The sequence below is a fragment of the Lemur catta genome, chromosome 17, assembly GCF_020740605.2.
Source record: "Lemur catta isolate mLemCat1 chromosome 17, mLemCat1.pri, whole genome shotgun sequence".
Lineage (NCBI taxonomy): Eukaryota > Metazoa > Chordata > Mammalia > Primates > Lemuridae > Lemur > Lemur catta.
This window is the reverse complement of record NC_059144.1, coordinates 12,179,918-12,199,430: the sequence shown is the minus strand read 5'-3', so window position 1 is coordinate 12,199,430 and position 19,513 is coordinate 12,179,918. Positions and strand designations below refer to the sequence as shown.

Here is a 19,513-nt window from a genome sequence, read left to right as displayed (position 1 = left end):
CTTACGGCTTAAACATACATTTATACGCCGATAATTTGCAAATTTATTTCTCCAGCCCTGACGTTTTTCTGAATTCCAGATTCATAAAATCCATTTGTCTACTCAACATCTCCACTTGAATATCAAAAAGGCATTTCAAATGTAACATATCCAAAACTCCCATCTTGATATTCTTTCCCTCAAACATGTGCTTCCTATATGCTCCTTATCTCAGTAAATGAGTCAACGGCTACACTCCTAGTTACTGTGCCTCCAAACCTTGGAGTCACCCTTCTGCCCCCTTTCTCTTATAACCCACATCCAGTAATGAACCCTCCTGGTTCTTCTTAAAGATATATCCAGAATCTGACCATTTTTCACCACCCCACTGCTGCCACCTCTCCCCCGGATCACTGCGATATTCTTCAAACAAGTCTCCTTGCTCCCACCCTTTCTCCCAGTTTATTTTTCATTAAACAGCAAGAGTGATTCTCCATTTCCCTTGAAGTACAATCCAAAGTTCTTCCTACACCTTACACGACCCTTCAGGATGTGGCCCACTGATACTTCTCAATCCATCTCCTCCCTCCTCCCTGTCACCTCTTCTGATCCGGCTGCACTGGCCTCTTCGCTGTTGCAAAAACACCAAGTGTGCTCCCAATACATGGCCTCTGTACTGTGGCTCCCTCTGCCTGGTATGCTCTTTCTCCAGATATATCCCATTCCTCTCCCAGATGTGGAAGAAGAGAGAAGAAATATAAACTGAGAAATAAATAAATATGCCAGGGTAAAAAGTAAGATGACAGAAAACAGAGCAGGTTAAGTGAATAGGAGAGGGCATGATTTAACATGGCTTACCCACTCACTTACTTCAGGTGTCTACTCAGTACTGTCTTACTGGAGAGACCTTCCCTGACTATCTTATATTAAATTGCACCCATGCCTTCTTTATCAACTTAACCTGCTTATTCTTCGTCATAACACTTTTCACACAGATGGCTTATCCATTTTTGTTTCCTTCCTGCCCTCCACAGGAAGGAAACATAAGTGCCATAAGAGCAAGAACAGTGCCTGGCACAGAGTAGGCATGGAATATTTAATGTTAAAAGAATATATTCTTTTTCTAGTTATCTTTAGAATTATAACAAACTACCCTAAAACTTAGTAGCTTAAAACAAGAACCAATTTATTTTATCTCCTGCTTTTGTGGATTAGGAAATCAGGCAGAGATTGGCTGGATGATTCTTCTGGTTCATATATTACTGAGAGAGGTCATATGGTGATATCTAACTGTGGATGGACTTGTCTGTACAGTCCTAGAGGCTTCACTTACAGATATGGCACTTTGGTGGGGACAACTGGAAGGACAAGGCTCAGCTGAGACTAGCGACTAGAGCACCTACAAGTCATTTCTTCAGCACAGCAGGCTCAGCATGGTTAGACTTCCTACATGGTGGCTCATGGTTCCAAGAGTGAGGGTTCCAGCACGCAAGGTAGAAACTGCATAGCCTTTTTAAACTCAATTTTAGAAGTCATACAGCATCAATTCCACCATGCTCTATTTGGCTGAAGCAGTCACAGCCCACCCAGATTCAAAGGAAAAGGACAGAGACCCCATCTTTTGATAAAAGAAATATTGAAGAATTTGCAGTCATATTTAATTTAAATTGCCACAACCTCATAACTCACAGAACAGAGCCTTAGGCCCAGTAGATGTTCAGGAAATTTTGGTTGAATGAAAATGAAATTACTGAATGGGATTTTCAATTAGGGTACTGTGACTAGAAGGGAGAATAATTTGATTCTTTTTTTTAAGATTAGTGAAGTACAGTAGTGAGAAGGGGGAAAGAGTAGAACAAGCAGTTTGATCTGTAACTGACTTTAGTTTGATTCTTTAATACAGGGGCTTAGAAAGAATAATTAATTTTAAATTGTCTATGTTTTCAATACAAAAAATAGTAAACATCAAACTCAATACAGAATGCCTGTGGTGATTTTACCAGTAGAATGGACATAGTTAAGGAAAGTATCAGTCAGTTTGAAGATATGTCAATATAAATCTCCAAAGCTGAAGTGTAAAGAGAAAGAAGAATGAAAAAATTGGAACAGAATATCCAAGAACTGTGAGACAATTACAAAAGGCATAAATACATGTAATGGGAAAACCAGAAGAAGAAGAAGACAGAAAGAAAAAATGAAAAGAGTAGAAGAAATATTTGAAGTAATAATAGCTGAGAAATTTCCCAAATTAATGACAGATCCCAAACCACTGATCCAGGAAGCTCAGAGAATACCAAGCAGGATAAGTACCCAAAAATCTAAACCTAGGAATATCATTAAAGTCCTTAATGTGAATGTCCCTAGCAAAGGAGTATCAAAGTACAAAGACACAAACTGGTAGAACTGTAAGGAGAAATAGATACATTCATTATAGTTGGAGACTTGAACACACCTCTGACAGTTCCAGGAGGCAGACTGTAAAGGCATAGTCAAACTGAATAGCACCATCAGTCAACTAGATCTAATTGACACTTTTAAAACTTCATCTAACAACAATAAAATACACATTCTTCTCAAACTCAAATGAAACATTCACCACGACAGACCACATTCTGGACCATAAAACACACTTCAACAAATTTAAAAGGATAAACTCACAGAAAGTTTGCTTTCAGAGCAAACACAATACAAAATACCATAGACGAGGTGGCTTAAACAAACAAAATTTATTTCTCACAGTTATGGAGGCTGGCAGTCCAAGATCAAGGTGCCAGCCACTTCAGTTCCTGGTGAGGCCTGCAAGTGGCTGCTTTCTTGTTGTGCCCTCACATGGTGGAGGAAAGAGAATTCTGGTGTCCCTTCCTCCTCTTACAAGGGCATGAGCCCTGTTGGATTAGGGCCTCACTTTTATGACCTCATTTAATCTTTATCACCTGAATTGTGTTTTGGAAGGCAAGGGGGCACAAATATTCAGTTGATAATACCAGGCTAGCCAAAAAAAAAAAAGACAAACATCAGAACATATAAATATGGTAGAGTCTATGAACTCTATGCCCCAAAATTTGATAATTCAGACAAATGAACCAACTCCTTAAAGGACACAATCTACCAAAACTCACACAAGAAGGAACAGATAATCTGAATAGGCCTATATCTATTAAAGAAATTGAATCACTATTTAACCTTCCCAAACCAGGCCCAGACGGGTTCAAATTCTATCAAATATTTAAGAAAAAATTATACCAATTCTCTATAGTCACTTCCAGAAAACAGAAGCAGAGGGAACACTTCCTAACTCATTCCATAAAGCCAGCATTACCTAACACCAAAACCAGATAGACATTACAAGAAAGAAAACTACTGATCAGTCTCTCATGAACAAAGAGTCAAAAGTCCTTAACAAAATATTAGCAAATTGAATCCAATAATGTATATAAAAATTATATGCCATGATCAAGTGAGATTTATCTAAATACACAAGGCTGATTCAGCATTTGAAAATTAATAAATGTAATCTATCAAAACAACAAGCTAAGGAAGAAAAACCATATGATCATATCATTAAGTACAGAAAAAACGTGACAGAATCCAACACCTGTTCATTATAAAAAGTCAGCAAAATAGAAATAGAGGGGAACTTCCTCAACTTGATAAAGAACATCTATTAATACAAAAAACCTATAGCTAATATCATACCTAATGGTGAGGAACAAAATCCTTTCCCCATAAAATTGAGAACAAGACAAGGATGTCCCCTGTCACCACTCCTATTCAACATTGTACTGTAAATCATAGCTAATGCAATAAGACAAGAAAAGGAAATAAAAGGCATACAGCTTGAGAACAAAGAAATAAAACTTTGTTCACAGAGGATAATATGTTTTTATATGTAGAAAATCCCAAAGAATTGATCTAAAAACTCTTGGACCTCAGAAGCAATTACAGCAAGGTTGCAGGATATAAGGTCACTTGTTTTCCTATATACCAGCAATAAACAATTGGAATTTGAAATTAAAAGCACAATACCTTTTACATTAGCACCTCCCAAAAAATTTAAGAATAAATCAACAATATATGTACAAGAGCCACATGAAGAAAATGATACAACTCTGATGATGAAAGAAATCAAAGAAGATCTAAATAAATAAAGAAATATTTCACATTCATGGATAGCAAGACTCAATATTGTTAAGATGTCAGTTCTTTCCAATTTGATCTGTGGATTCAATACAATCCCAATCAAAATCCCAGAAAGTTAAACTTTTTTGGATATTAAAAAACCGATTCTAAAGTTTATATGAAAGGCAAAAGATCCAGAGGAGTCAACAAATTTAATTCAAATTTAGTTCTGAATTAAAACAAAATCAGAGGACTGACACTACATGACTTTAAGACTTGCTATAAAGCTACAGTAATCAAGAGTTTGTAGTTTTGGCCAGGCGAGGTGGCTCACGCCTGTAATCCTAGCACTCTGGGAGGCCGAGGCAGGTGGATCGCTTGAGGTCAGGAGTTCGAGACCAGCCTGAGCATGAGCGAGACCCCGTCTCTACTAAAAATAGAAAGAAGTTATATGAACATCTAAAAATATATATAGAAAAAAATTAGCCGGGCATGGTGGCACATGCCTGTAGTCCCAGCTACTCGGGAGGCTGAGGCAGAAGGATTGCTTGAGCCCAGGAGTTTGAGATTGCCGTGAGCTACGCTGACGCCACGGCACTCTGGCCAGGGTGACAGAGCAAGACTCTGTCTAAAAAAAAAAAAGAGAAAAAGAGTTTGTAGTTTTGGTGAAAGAATAGACAAATAGATCAATGGAACAAAACAGTGAACCTGGAAATAGACTCACACAAATATAGTTAACTGATCTTTTACAAAGGAGCAAAGATAATTCAATGGAGAAAAGATAGTCTTTTCATGAAATGGTACTGGAAAAAAAGGAAATCTACATGTAAAAAAAAAAATGGGAATCTAGACACTGACCTTACACCATTCACCAAAATTAAATCAAAATGAATCATAGATCAAAATGCAAAACTATATATAAAACCTCTGGAAGATAACATACGAGAAAATCCAGGTGACCTTGGGTTTGGTGATAAGTTTTTAAGATACAACACCAAAAGCATAATCAATGAAAGGAAAAATTTTTAAGTCTGACTTTATTAAAATTAAAAATTTCTGCTCTGTGAAAGACACTGTTAGGAGAAGGAAAAGACAAGCCACAGATTAGGAGAAAATATTTACAAATATAAAGCTGCATTAAAAAATTAAAAAAAAAAAAGCAACATCAAAAATGACACTTGGCTTTACTTTTCTCCTTACATGGGAACTATTCAGCATACTCTACTTCTCTTTTCACCTTCACTGGTAGGAAATTGAAGACCAAGTTTTATGTTCAAGCACAACTCAGCTGGCACAAAGATTTTCTAAAACATAATAGCTACTATCATCATTGTTCTCATCTTTATCATCAAATCAGAGATTCTAGATTCCTGTTCATATCCTATTTATGTGTCTTCCTTTGTCCCACCTCTTCATCTTTGTTAACTAAAATTCATTGAAGTGATTTTTCTCCAGGTCCCCAACAGACTCTAAAATAAACTGAGATACTGAACTTTTGAGGTTATAGTGTTAGCTCTATAAATATGATGCTACAGTCTCAGACTAATACTTAACCCTTAGAGCAAAAAGGAAGAGCTCATGCTAAACAGTAAATTAAGAGAATGTGGGGCCTCAAAAGCAGTGGAGATGTCAGCAAGTTAACCAGCATCATTTAAAACCACCTTCAACCTACTCCTTGGAGAGTACTTTTACCACAGAAAATCAACAGGCTCAAATTTGAAAACACAGACACAGAAACAACCATTGCTGACTGATCTTTTCATTCTGGGGGCATTTTACTAAGAGAAATACTCAAAAATTCTCCAAATGCCCATATTTTCCAATAAATATTGGAAAACTACATCCCAAAATTCCAACATTCTTGACTTCTAGAGAAATGTTAAGCAGTAATTCTATATACATATGCAACTTTTTTCCCCTCAGAAAAAGACTGAGTCCTGGGTAAGTACACTAGTTCCCCAGTTAGCCTACTGAAGTACTAACTTGTCCAATGTGCTATAAAAATAAGCCCATAAACACAAAATTAGAGGTAGATACATTCTATGTCTGGTAATACAATTTCTGATGACATAATAATGTAATATGTGTTACCTATACCTCTTTAATGAGAGAAGTATCATTACTAGAAAAATCCATTTGCTTGCCTTTCTGATCAGTCAGATTTCCCATTGACAGGAACCATGTTGGTTCTTCCATCCATAGTGCAAGTACTTTGTACTAGGACATGCTCTTAATAAGTATTTCCTGAGCATCCGTTTGGACACAGACCGTAAATTAAACTTTTCACCATAAATAAATAATTAATGGTAAGAGGCAATCTGTTAGAAGGTATAAGGGTGCTCTAAAACAAAACATGTGCCCTTATATATAAGAATGCCCACTTGGCTTTTCACTGCTACCAGGACTGTTGGGACAAAATATGGCCAGCATTACTGTGTAACTGGAAGTTTGGCGGGGGGGGGGGGGGGGGGGGTGGCGGTCAGGAAAACAGGGTGTATGTAGGGTTCTGCCCTAGTGGCCTATGTGGCCCTACTATGCCCTTGGCCTTAGTTTCCTCATTTGTAAAAGGTGAGAGCTACCTTAGGTTTTTTACTTAGGTTTCTTCTGTCCCTAAAAGAGATTTGATGCTATTAGTGCTACTTTTTATCACAGACTCAGTTTTCAACAGTTAACAAGTTTTCTACACAATAAATACATAAAAAATTTCTACAAAGTTTCCTTCCACTTAGTATCTCCAATCAATAGTAAAAAAGTATGTAAGAGCTTTTATGAGTTAGGTAAGTGCTCAAAATGTAGAACCCTGATATTCCTATTTAACATTAGAGATTCCAACGTTCTCCTATTTACATTCAGTAAAGGAAATCTGGTTTAGATATAAAATTAGAAGGACTTATTAACTCATTTAATCAGATGGCAAAAATGACACTATGGGAAGGAATATAAGGATTAAGCAAATTAATTAGATATAAACTTCTTAGTCTTAAAAGCTGAATTACTAGTAAGTTTAACAATTTGTCACCTTCTACGGTACCAAAACTTCAAAACAGATTTATTTTCTAAAAGGTTGGAGAGCAGGGGCTGTGGGAAATGACTTATAAATTAACCAAGGATTGTCTGGATATAATTATAAACTGCCAATCACCATGATTCAATGATATTCAGACTTTTCTTTTCTGAGACGAGGGTCTCACTCTGTCAACCAGCCTAGAGAGCAGTGGCATCATCATAGCTTACTGCAACCTCAAATTCCTGGGCTCAAGCAATTCTCCTGCCCCAGCCTCCTGAGTAGCTGGGACTACAGGCATGCACTACCACACCTGGCTAATTTTTCTACTTTTTGTAGAGATGGGGGTCTCGCTCTTGCTCAGGCTGGTTTTGAACTCCTGGTCTCAAGAGATCCTCCCACTTCAGCCTCCCAAAGTGCTAGATTACAGGTTTGAGCCACCACGCCTGGCCAATATTCAGACTTTTAAAGCTATTTTGTTAAAGACAGACAAACAGAAAGAAAATTAGGTCTTATCTAAAAGACTACTTACGAGACTTAAGGAACTTACACAATAATAGCTGAGTTTTCAATAACACATTTCCAGTGAAAGTCTCTTAAAATGTCTACAATTAAAACAACAGTAAACAAAAAATTGAATGGCTTACTCTCTTGTTGGTGAGTTAGTGGAGGATTCCTTTTCTGAAATAGCAGAGCTTAGGGTTTTCAAAATACAATTATTTTTTCCAGTGGATAAGGCATCTCTTTCTTGCTCAGTGTGGATTAATTTTAAGGCCTCCATTCCATCTTCTCCCTCCATTTTGTCACCTGGATTTGGCTGCGGTTCTGGACTCTTTAAAATCAGATCATCTTCACTTATAGAAACTGTGAGGTCATTGCTGCTGCATGAACTTTCCTCCTCCTCCTCTTCCTGCATTTCTCTGAAGGGTTTTTGTGAATTTGGGTCCTCATGAGCAAGATGATCTGTAAGAGAGGATATGAATAGATTACCAATTGCTAGGAGGTAACACAGAGCAGAATTACTCATCAGTTAAAAATGTGTACAAACAATTACAGTATTTAAAAACTTGAAAATATTTTAAATTATCACAGTAGGTTTTAAAATCAGCAAATTCACATGCAAAAATATTTCTACATACATATTTCAGAACTCATTAGAATGGAATTTGTTGGCAAAGTCACTATATTTTTTTTGACAGAGATAAAATTAGAGAGAATATAATCCTTATATAAGACCACTACCACCCAGAAAAACTAAATATCAACAAAAACCAGCAAACAAACTCAGCCTCTCATCCCACCTGAGACACCTTCCCCAGCAGAATACTTCTCTTGAGACCACTTATTTTCAGATGCACAGTATTCTGAAACTGATATCGCAGAGACTGGCAGGCTGGCTCTTTCTTCCTCGACTTCAATATGTTTCTGTGTCAGTATTTCTCCCTCTGATCCCTCTGATCTGCAGGAACTGTCACACTTTAAATCAGTGGTTCTGTTCTCAGGACTTAATCTTTCCCATAACGGGGAATGGAGTTCAGCAGACTTTTTGCCTTCAGATAAATTACTCTTGCCGTGACGTGTGTTGCTGCCTATCTCCAAGCAATGAGTTTGTTCCTCCTCAGACAATACACCGGCTGTGACTGGCGTTTTCTCACCAATCTGAAGAGATGTCTTTCCATTTATTTTGTCAGACTTATTTAAGCACTGTGTGTCACTACTAGTTTGTACTACACAGCTGTCTGTCACATTACTGCTCTGGGCTGTCTGTTGGTGTGAATGTGGGTCAGGAATTGAAAAGTTCTTTGTGGGTTGGGGAGATTTCTGCTCTGTACTGAAATCTCCAATGCTTGAGACAGCTGACATTTGGCGGCCCATAAAGATTGTTGCTGGTTGATACAATCCTCTTGACATGGCTGTTCCTGAGTCCGCCTGCACTGCAACCTGCAACACCAAAAGAGATGTGAGTTACACATCTTATGTATGAACAACTAGGTTTTTTCAGAAATAAAAGGAGGTAAAGGAAGCATGACTACTGAAGTCAACACCTACAATGTTTTATAAAACTCAAGGCTTCCTACATAATGAGTGAGCAAAAAACAGTACAGTTAATACTATTTAATTTTATAACAGTGATATTTGATAAAACAAATATAATGAAGCAATTAAAGAATGTACATTTTTGAAAAAAGAAATGCATGTTTCACATAACATCATCAGGAATGTAAAATGATAACCCAAAGAAGGGAGAAAATATTTGTAAATGATATATCTGATAAAGGTCTAGTATCCAGAATATCTATAGAAGTCATACAACTAAGCAATAAAAAGACAACCCAATTAAAAATAGGAAAAGGATTTGATATACAAATGGCCAATAAACACATAAAATGATGCTTAATATCATTGCTCATCAGGGAAATGTAATTCAAAAGCACAATAAGATACCACTTTATCTCCTATGATGGCTGTCTTAGTCCATTCAGACTGCTGTAACAAAATACCATACACCGGGTAGCTTATAAATAACAGAAATTTGTTTCTCACAGTTCTGGAGGCTAGGAAGTCTAAGATCAAGGCACTAGCAGATTTGTGGTCTGGTAAAGGCCTGCTTTCTCATGGGTGGTACCCTGTCGATGTGTCCTCACATGGTAGAAGGGTCAAACTCACTCCCTCAAGCCTCTTGTACAAGGGCACTAATCCCATTCATGAGGGCTCTACCCCATGATCTAATCAACTCCCAAAGGCCCCCACCTCTTAATGCTATCACCTTAGGGGTTAGAGATTCAATATATGAATTTTGGGGGGACACAAATATTCAGACCATAGCAATGGCTATAAAAAGGTGTTTTAATTTAGGATCTTTAAGATAGAAAGCAACCCTCTAATAATTAGGCAAGAAACAGATGGAAATAAAGATTTTTAGGACTTACAGGTCCTGGGGGCCACATGGCATGCCTGAAGGCCACACACATGGAACAGAGGTCAGGGAGTGCAGCAAGGAGAGAGAAAATGACCTGTACCTTCACATGGTAGAAAGGGGGGTGGGGAAGAAGAAAAGGAAAGGAAAGGAAAAGAACGAAAGGAAAAAGGAAAGGAAAGGAAAGGAAAGGAGGAAGGAAGAAAGAAAAACTGACCCATGGTCCAATACCTTTATTGGGTCCAAGGTGTTATTCAAACAGGTTTCCATAGGAAGCCCAGGAAGTTGGAATTGGTGGGTCTAACGCAAGCAGGCACGAGTTTTAGAAGGTCACCAGTGACTGAGAGGTGGTCGTTGTAGCACATCTGCATAGTCCATGCAGGGTGTGAGGGTCAGCAGGGCCAGTGAAGCAGGCTGCGTCTAGCTGTCCCACAGGGAAGTGGTCACCAGGGACCAGGTATGTAGGACAGATACTTATATCAACCACATTGAGGAAGTAGAGGTGGGGAGGGGGAGTGGAACTGTAAACTGTGCCAAGGGTGACTTAGCCCTGCTTCTGGTATGAGCAAGTCCAATTTATATTTAAAATGGATGCTGCTACAACATAAAATCGCAAGAATTCACTACAAAGGGCAATAACAAATGTTGTCAAGGATGTGGAGACATTAGAAACACCATATATTGCTGCTGGGAATGTAAAATGGTATAGTCACTTTAAAAACCAGTTTGGCAGTTCCTGAAAAAGTTAAATACAGAGTTATCATATGATTCAGCAATCCCATACCTAGGCATATACTCAAGAGAAGTGTAAATATTATATCCACGCAAAGTCTTGTACAAGAATGTTCACAGCAATGCCAAAAAGTGGAAACAACTCAAATATCTATCATCCAGTGACTACAAATTTTGTCACATTTTGTCACAAAATGGAATATTACTCAGTCATGAAAAGGAATGAAGTACTAATACCTATTACAGCATGGATGAATTTTGAAAACATTATGCTAAATGAAAGAAGGCAGTCACAAAAGACCACATATTTTAGGATTCCATTCGTAGGAAATGTCTAGAATAGGCAATTTTTTAGAGACAGAAAGTATATAAATGTTTGCCTAAGGCTAGGGGCTGGATGGCAGGGTGGGAAAACTGAGGGGTGGAAGGAGTTGGTGGAGACAGGAAACGATTGCTAAAGGGTGTAGGGTTTATTTTTAAGCAATGAAAATATTCTCAAATTAACTGTGATGATTGCTGCACAACTCTGTGAATATAATGAAAACCATAAAATTGTCACACATAAAAAAGAACAAATGAACAAAAAAATCTTTACAAAATAAATTAAGTTACATGGCTAATTTAAGATTAGATAAAGTACATCTGTGCCCATAGAGGGGGAAAGGAAGGGGTATGAAGATCCAGTAGGATAAAAAAGAATAGAGGAAAAAGGAAATTTTCCCTCTCTGATCCTTTAGTCCTCCAGCTGTTCTCCCCAGAGATAGTAACTCTGATAAATTTCTTGCAGAAAAGATCTACATAGACTAGTAAGTATTTGTGTGTATACAGGGTGGCAGACTGTGCTTTCTAAGCTTAACAGAACATTATCCTATTCTATAGATGTACCATAATTTATTTAACCAGTCTGTTATCAAGGGACATTGGTTTGTTTCCCACCATCTACCACTCCAAACCACACCGCAGTAAGTTTTTTTTGTTTTTGAGACAGAGTCTTGCTCTGTTGCCCAGGCTAGAGTGTCATGGCGTCAGCATCGCTCACAGCAACCTCAAACTCCTGGGCTCAAGCAATCCTCCTCCTGCCTCAGTCTCTCAAGTAGCTGGGACTATGGTACAGGCATGTGCCACCACATCCGGTTAATTTTTTTTTTTTTTATTTTTAGTTGCCTGGCTAATTTCTTTCTATTTTTAGCAGAGACGGGGGTCTCACTCTTGCTGAGGCTGGTCTCGAACTCCTGACCTCAAGCGACCCTCCTGCCTTGGCCTCCCAGAGTGCTAGAATTACAGGCGTGAGCCACCACACCTGGCCCGTAGTGATGATTCTTGATTGTTTATCTCTCGGAACACAGGTGAGTATATTAGTAGGAAATCTTACTGGAACTGAAATTGTTGGGTTAAGCCTGCCTTATAGGATACTGTCATTTTGCCATCCAAAGAGGCCATTATGTCATTTTTGAGAATTTTCCATTATACCATATGGTTTAAGTAGCAATATGAATATGTGTTCGTAAATAGTATTAGTGATACAATAGGTCTTCTTTCCTTTTGTAATCAAAAGCTGATTTAATAACAAAGACAAATTTTAAAACAGGCAAAACCCAGCTATTACCACTACCCTAATCTAGCAACTACTATCATTTTTTCTGCTCTAAAAATAAAATTTAAAAAAGCTGCTTAAATAGATGGTTCCAAGGGATGAGTTACTGTGGACTGTGTGGAACTGTGGCTGGCTGAGTGCTGAGGCCTCAGAGTGCATGTGCAATAGTGGTCATTTGGTGAAGACTTGAGGCAAATCAGTGATCAGACTTGTAAGTATAGGACGCCTTTGATTTTTCACTTTCAAGATCATCTTAGAAAGTGTTAATGAACCAATACCAGAGCAATTGCTAACCCAGCACAGGGAGGACACAGCAGTCCTAAGCACCTCCCTCTTTTTTGATCTGCTAAAGACCAAGACACAAAGCAAAAAAGTAGGCACACCTCAGAAATAAGAAAGTCACCTAGGGAGGACCAAAGGAAGTGCCCAGGAGTTACTCCTTTCAACCAGTAATTCTCAAACATCTCTGACCCCTAAGAGAGACAAAACTGAGCAAAGAATCCAGAGAGCAAAGAGCTGGAGAGAAACAACAATTAAAATGGTAAACTGTACAATCAAGAAAAGTAGCACAGAATCATGATTTAACTTAAGAGTAAATGCTTCCAGAACCACAGACAGTGAAAACAATGACCAATTCAAGAAATGACACTGTTAACAGACGTTTACTTCTTAAAAGAGAATTTACAACTCTCTGTGATAGCAAGCAGTTATCAAGTTGCTCTGTAATTTTGCCAAGCATTGTCAGGCTTCTTGGAATACCTCTGGGTCCTCAACAAACTCAAGCAATACATAATTTAATGAGAATATTACATTTTAGTGGCCTGCAATAGATCAGGAATAACGAAAATGTGGTCCTTAGTTATGCGTAAAAACGAAAGCCTACGGGCTGGGGCATTATTCACTCATCAGGACCAAAAGCGGCAACTTGCATTTGAGGATTTGCTGAAACCCAACAGGAAGTTTTTCCTGCTACATATATTTCTAGTTGCTGCTGGGTTTATTTTTAGGGACTGGTGACTTTTTATTTTGATATAATTTTAAACTTACAGAAAAGTTACAATAATCACACAAAACATTCCTCTGATACTCTTTAAATGGATTTACCAATTATTTACATTTTGCCCCATTTGTTTTATCATTCTCCGTCTACATATATATGTTTGTATAGATATCTGTGTATGTATATTTATATATATATATATATACATACTATTTTTTTCTGAATCATGTGAGAGTAAATCAAGATACCCTGCCTCTCTACCAGTAAATACTTCAGTGTATATTTCCAAAGCTCAGGGACATTCTCTTTCATGAACAAAGTTCATGATCAAAATTAGGAAACTTAACATTGATATAATCTTATTGTTTATTCCACAGTCCATATTCAAATTTTGTTACTTGGCCCAATAATGTCCTTTATAGCTAGCTACCTTTGTTCTAGCTTCAGGATCCAATCTAGAGTCATGTATCTTGAGTCTCTATTAATCTGGAGCAGATCCTCAGACTATGTCATTCCTGACCATGACATTTTTAAGAATATAGCCTGGATACTTTGCAGACTGTCTCTCAAAGTATGTTTGACTAATGTTTCCTTATGATTACATTTAGGTTATACATTTTTGGCAGGAAGCCACAGAAGAATGTTTCTAGTTTTTAAGTAACAAGAATAATACTTTGATAAAGTAAGTTTACTCAGGAGGGGATTAGTTCCCAATCTTCCCACTATCAAACAAAATACAAAAAATACACTCGTGTCACATAGTGACAGGGATACACTCTGCGAAATGCGTCATCAGGCAATTGTGTCATTATGTGAATGCCACAGAGTGCACTTACACAAACCTAGATGGTACAGCCTTCTACACACCTAGACTATATGGTACAGTCCAAGGGTGGGGAACTTGTGCCTTCTAAGTCCTTAATTGTGGCCTTTTGACTGAATCCAAATTTTACAGAACAAATCCTTTTATTTTTATTAATACAGTTTTCTTCATCTTTTACATTTTTATTTTATTTTCAAAATGAACATATTTAAAATACCAAAGAATAAAGTAAGTTTCAACGATATAATCCTCCCAGATTGACTGGCACAATTAGAACATCAGTAAGGCATAAGGGCTAAATTGACGGCTGCTATGATCATGATTTAGTTCTATCTTCCCCTGCCTGACTTGGCACCACTGCCACATGAGGCTGGTTGGTGACAGTTTATGGGGATTCAGTATGCCAGTCTGTCATCAGCTTTTGACAACAGTGCACTGTGTTTCTGTTTGAAGTGGAATTTGTGAATAGTTTTAGACAGTATTTTTAAATTCTGTCTGCTTAACAGCCCATCATGTCAAAGAAGACCAACAGAATGCTGAGAAAGAAAACAGATTTTTTAATGAGGATTGGGAATTGCAATATTATCTTGTTTCTGCTAAAGATAAGATGATTTGCTTGCTTTGTGATACTGCAATATCAACATTAAAGAAATTCAGTGTTCATCAGCATTATAACACTCATAAGGATCACAAATATTTTAAATTAGACGGAGAGGTGTGAAAGGCTGTACTATAGAAGGAGAACCATAACTGACTAGCAGCATGAATTAGCCTTCAACTTAACAGAACAACTTCATGCAATAGTTCAAAAGGAAAATGTATATTATTCAATCACTTTGGATGAATCAACTGATATTACTGACTTGGTACAGGTTTTATACCTCATTCAGGTCATAACAGAAGATTTTCTTTGCTATGAAGAGTTACTTGCTTTGCGCACTCTTGTGAACAGAACATGAGGAATAGATATCTTCAACAATTTTCAAGATAAATGTAGTGAAGTTAGACTGAATTTGGTAAATTTAGTAAGTGTATGTACAGATGGTGTACCTTCCATGTCAGGAAAACATGAAGGGTATACTGCACAGATAAAAAAAAAGTATTAACAGATCTAGATGCTCTCATTTCTTTTCATTACATCTTACATCAGCAAAATCTCTGTGCTAAAGCTATTAATACTATTTTAAGTGACACTTTGCAACAAATTATAAGAATTGTTAACTATATTCATGCAAATGCAACAAGACATTGTCAGTTTTGTAACATGCTAAAGTTGAAGGATGAAGTATTCAGTGTGGATTTGCCATATCAATCTAAACTGCGCTGGCTATCACAGGGACAGGTGTTAACCAAAATTTTATTAATGTCTCTGCAAGAACAGATGGTTAAATTTCATGAAGAACAGAATCAGCAATGTGAATTATTGAAAGAAGATTTCTACAGGAATGCAGCATTTCTGTGTGATAGCATGTCAAATCAAAATGACTTGGATATTTCTTTGCAAGGTAAAACTAAGTCTAAATATGATACAGACTTATATCATATAAAAAAAATCCAAGAATTTCAAAAAAAGCTAACTTTTTTCAAAACACTTCTTCAAAAGGAAATTTTGGATGAACATTTTCCCCAGTTAGCAAAGGTCATTGATGAGCAGGATGATATATGTGAATGATTTGAAGAATATGCAGCTATTATAGACCTATTAATTAGAGTATACAATGAAAGGTTCACTGACTTTGAGAATCATGACATCATACTCAAATCAGCATTTCAGCTTCACCTATTTGATATCACCAAGGTATCTAAAGAACTACAGATGGAATTGATTGAGCTCTTAGTAGATGACATTTTAAAGTCATTGTTTGATGCTAAGAAAGATCCAATTGAAATATGGAAAATACAGTAGAATAACCACACCTTTGGCAATATGTCCCCCAAATGCTTTCTTGCTTTTCAGTCACATATTGCTGCGAATCTACATTCTCCTACCTAACCCAAATCACGATGTCCTAAGGTCACAAATGACTGATACCTATCTAGAGGATCAACTGAAACTGCGGACCTCCATGCTGCAACCAAATATCCAAATGCTTTCCAACAAAAAGCAGACAGAACAAAGTCATTAAAAGGTTAGTCAACTTTAAAATTAACAAATAGTTTTCATTTTTTGAAATTATTAAATATATGGTAGTTAGATTTTTACAAAATAGTATACATTTTTAAGTATATCTAATTGAAGTTTCTTGAAGGCAGCCTTACTTGATTACAGCTAAATTAATGCGATCTTGCAACATGAAAATGTCCCCCACCCCTGGTATAGTCTATTGCTGTTAAGACTACAATCTTGTACAGCACATTACTGTACTGAATACTGTGAGTAACTGTAACACAATAGTAAGTAGCTATGTATCTAAACATAGAAAAGATATAGTAAAAATATGGTGTAAAACATAAAAGATGATACACTTGTATAGGGTACTTAACCATGAATGGAGGTTGCAGGACTAGAAGTTGCTCTGGGTGAGTGAGTGGTAAGTGAATATGAAGGCCCAGGACACTACTGTACACTACTGCAGACTTTATAAACTTTATACACTTAGGCTACACTAAATTTATTTAAAAATTTTTTCTTTCTTCAATAATAAATTAAACTTAGCTTACCGTAATGTTTTTCCTTTATAAACTTTTAAATTATTTTTAAACGTTTGACTCTTTTATAATAACACTTAGCTTAAAACACAAACACATCGTACAGCTTTACAAATGTATTTTCTTTACTTATACCCTTTTTTATAAGCTTTTTTCTATTTAAACTTTAAAATCTTTTTTTTTTACTTTTTAAACTTTTTTGTTAAAAACTAAGATGCAAACACACACATGAGCCTAGGCCTACCCAGGATCAGGATCATCAATGTCAATGTCTTCTGCCTCCACATCTTGTCACACTGGAAGGTCTTCAGAGGCAGTAACACACATGGAGCTGTCATCTCCTGTGACAATAATACTTTCTTCTAGAATATGTCCTGAAGGACCTTCCTGAAGCTGTTTTACAGTTAACTTTTTTTTATATAAATAGAAGGAGTACACTCTAAAATAACAATAAAATTATAGTATAGCAAATATACAAACCAGTAACATATTTATTATCATTATCAAGTATTATGCACTATACATAATTGTATGTGCTATACTTTTATACAACTGGCAGTGCAGTAGCTTTGCTTATGACAGCATCGCCACAAACACAAGTAATGTGTTATGCTATGATGTTATGGTATCACTAAGAGATAGGAATTTTTGAGCTCCATTATAATCTTATGGGACCACTGTTGTATATGTGGTATGCTGTCCACAGAAATGTTGTTATGTGGCATATGACTATAACTAAATATTCTCTCAAAAGCTTGGCTTCTTAAAAAAACAAAAAAACAAGACTGACAACTATGTAATATCAAGTTATACTTATTACAATAAATATATATGTATTTTTTTTTCTTTGAGACAGTCTCTGTTGCCTGGGCTATAGTGCAGTGGCATCATCATAGCTCACTGCAACCTCAAACTCCTGGGCTCAAGCGATCCCCCTGCTTCAGTCTCCCGAGTAGCTGGGACTACAGGTGCACATCACCACACCCAGCTAATTTTTCTAGTTTTTGTAGAGACAGGGTCTCATTTTTGCTCAGGCTGATCTCAAACTCCTGGCCTCAAGCAATCCTCCCACCTCAGCCTTCCAAAGTGCTAGGATTACAGACATGAGCCACTGTGCCCAGCCCCATTACACTCAATTTTTCAAAATTAAAATTACAATACTCAATCTTGTGTTGGGTCCTGGAATGGAAAAAGGATATTAATGGAAAAACTGGTAAAATGAATAAAATCTTGAGTTTAGTTAATAGTAACGTATCTGTGTTGGTTTCTCAGATTTGACAAGTGTAGCGTGGTAACATGATATGTTAACAATGGTGGAAACTGGGTGAGGGATGCAAGGGAATTCTTTTTACTATCTCTGCAACTTTCCTCCAAATCTAAAATTATTCTAAAATAAAAGTTTATTAAAAAAATGAAAACCCCCAGTACTGAGGAAAGTTAGGTGAAATAGAAGTTCTCACTTACATTGTTGGTAGCAGAATAAATGGGCAGAATCCTTTTGGAAAAGAATATGGCACAAAAAGTCCTAAACATATTTGTTGCCTTTTATTCAGTAATTCTACATGGAAATCCATCTTAAGGAAATAACAGGGAAAAAAAGCTATGTGGACAAACAAGTCCATTTATAGCATTACTTAAATCATGAAAAGTTGGAAGCAACCTGTACAACTATAAAATAGGGCAAGATTATGAAGTCATAAAAATGACGCAAATGAAGACTATCTCATAATAAGGAAAATGCTTAGATATGGCAAATTAAAAAATTATATACTCAGCATTACCTATATAACGATAAATTTAAACAGGAAAAAAATTCACTTAAAGATTTGTATAGGATTATGTCAGGAATACAAACATCATTGTTCCCATCTTTTCTTTTTTCCAATTTGACAAATTCAACCTTATTTAAGCTTTTAAAAACAGTTTTATTGAGATATTATCCAGATGCCATAAAATTCATCCTTTTAAAGTATACAACTCAGTTGTTTTTAGTATATTCATCACCCCAGAAAGAAACTCCATAGCTTTTAGCAATAACTCCCTATGCTCCCTGACCACTAATATACATTCTAAAAATTTGTCTACTCTGGACATTTTATATAAATGGAATCATATAATATGTTGTCTTTTTTAACCAATTTCTTTCATTTAGCATAATGTTTTCCAGGTTTATCCATGTTGTAGTATGTATTAGTATTTCATTCCTTTTCATGGCTGAATAACACTCTGTTCTAGGGATATGCCATATTTTGTTTATCCATTCATCAGATGAACATTTGAGTTGTTTCATTCATAGCTATTATGAATAATGATGCTATGGACATTTGTGTACAAGATTTTATATGGACATATATCTCCATTTCTCTTGGGATATATACCTATGAATGAAATTGTTGGGTCAAATGATAATTATATGTTTAACTTTTTCAGGAACTGCCAAACTGTTTTCCAAAGCGGTTGTACCATTTTGCATTCCCATAGACAATTATTTAAACTTTTATAACAAACAGTGTATGAGAAACTTGCAAAACTTAACTGCTGCTCGCTATAAGGTAATGCTACATTTGAATTAGCTCAATGTTTGCACAGTAAAATACTGGCTCCAGGAAAATACAAGTTGAGCTTCTGTAGGTTGGCAGCTTTCCCATTTGCTGAGAGATCAGGCCCTAACACAGGTGTCTCTTTTCTTTTTAAAA

The 19,513-nt window shown here is 36.5% G+C and overlaps 1 protein-coding gene across 1 annotated transcript in view; it reads right to left on the bottom strand.

Moving 5' to 3' along the window:
* The window catches only part of KIZ (kizuna centrosomal protein), a 110,017-nt gene that overhangs the window by 66,921 nt on the left and 23,583 nt on the right, over positions 1–19,513 (bottom strand). Inside the window, exons 5-6 of the mRNA XM_045528231.1 lie at positions 8,404–9,043; positions 7,750–8,065 (exon numbers count right to left, since the gene is read on the bottom strand). Coding sequence (XP_045384187.1) covers positions 7,750–8,065; positions 8,404–9,043 — 956 coding nt within the window. The remainder of the gene's footprint in view (positions 1–7,749; positions 8,066–8,403; positions 9,044–19,513) is intronic.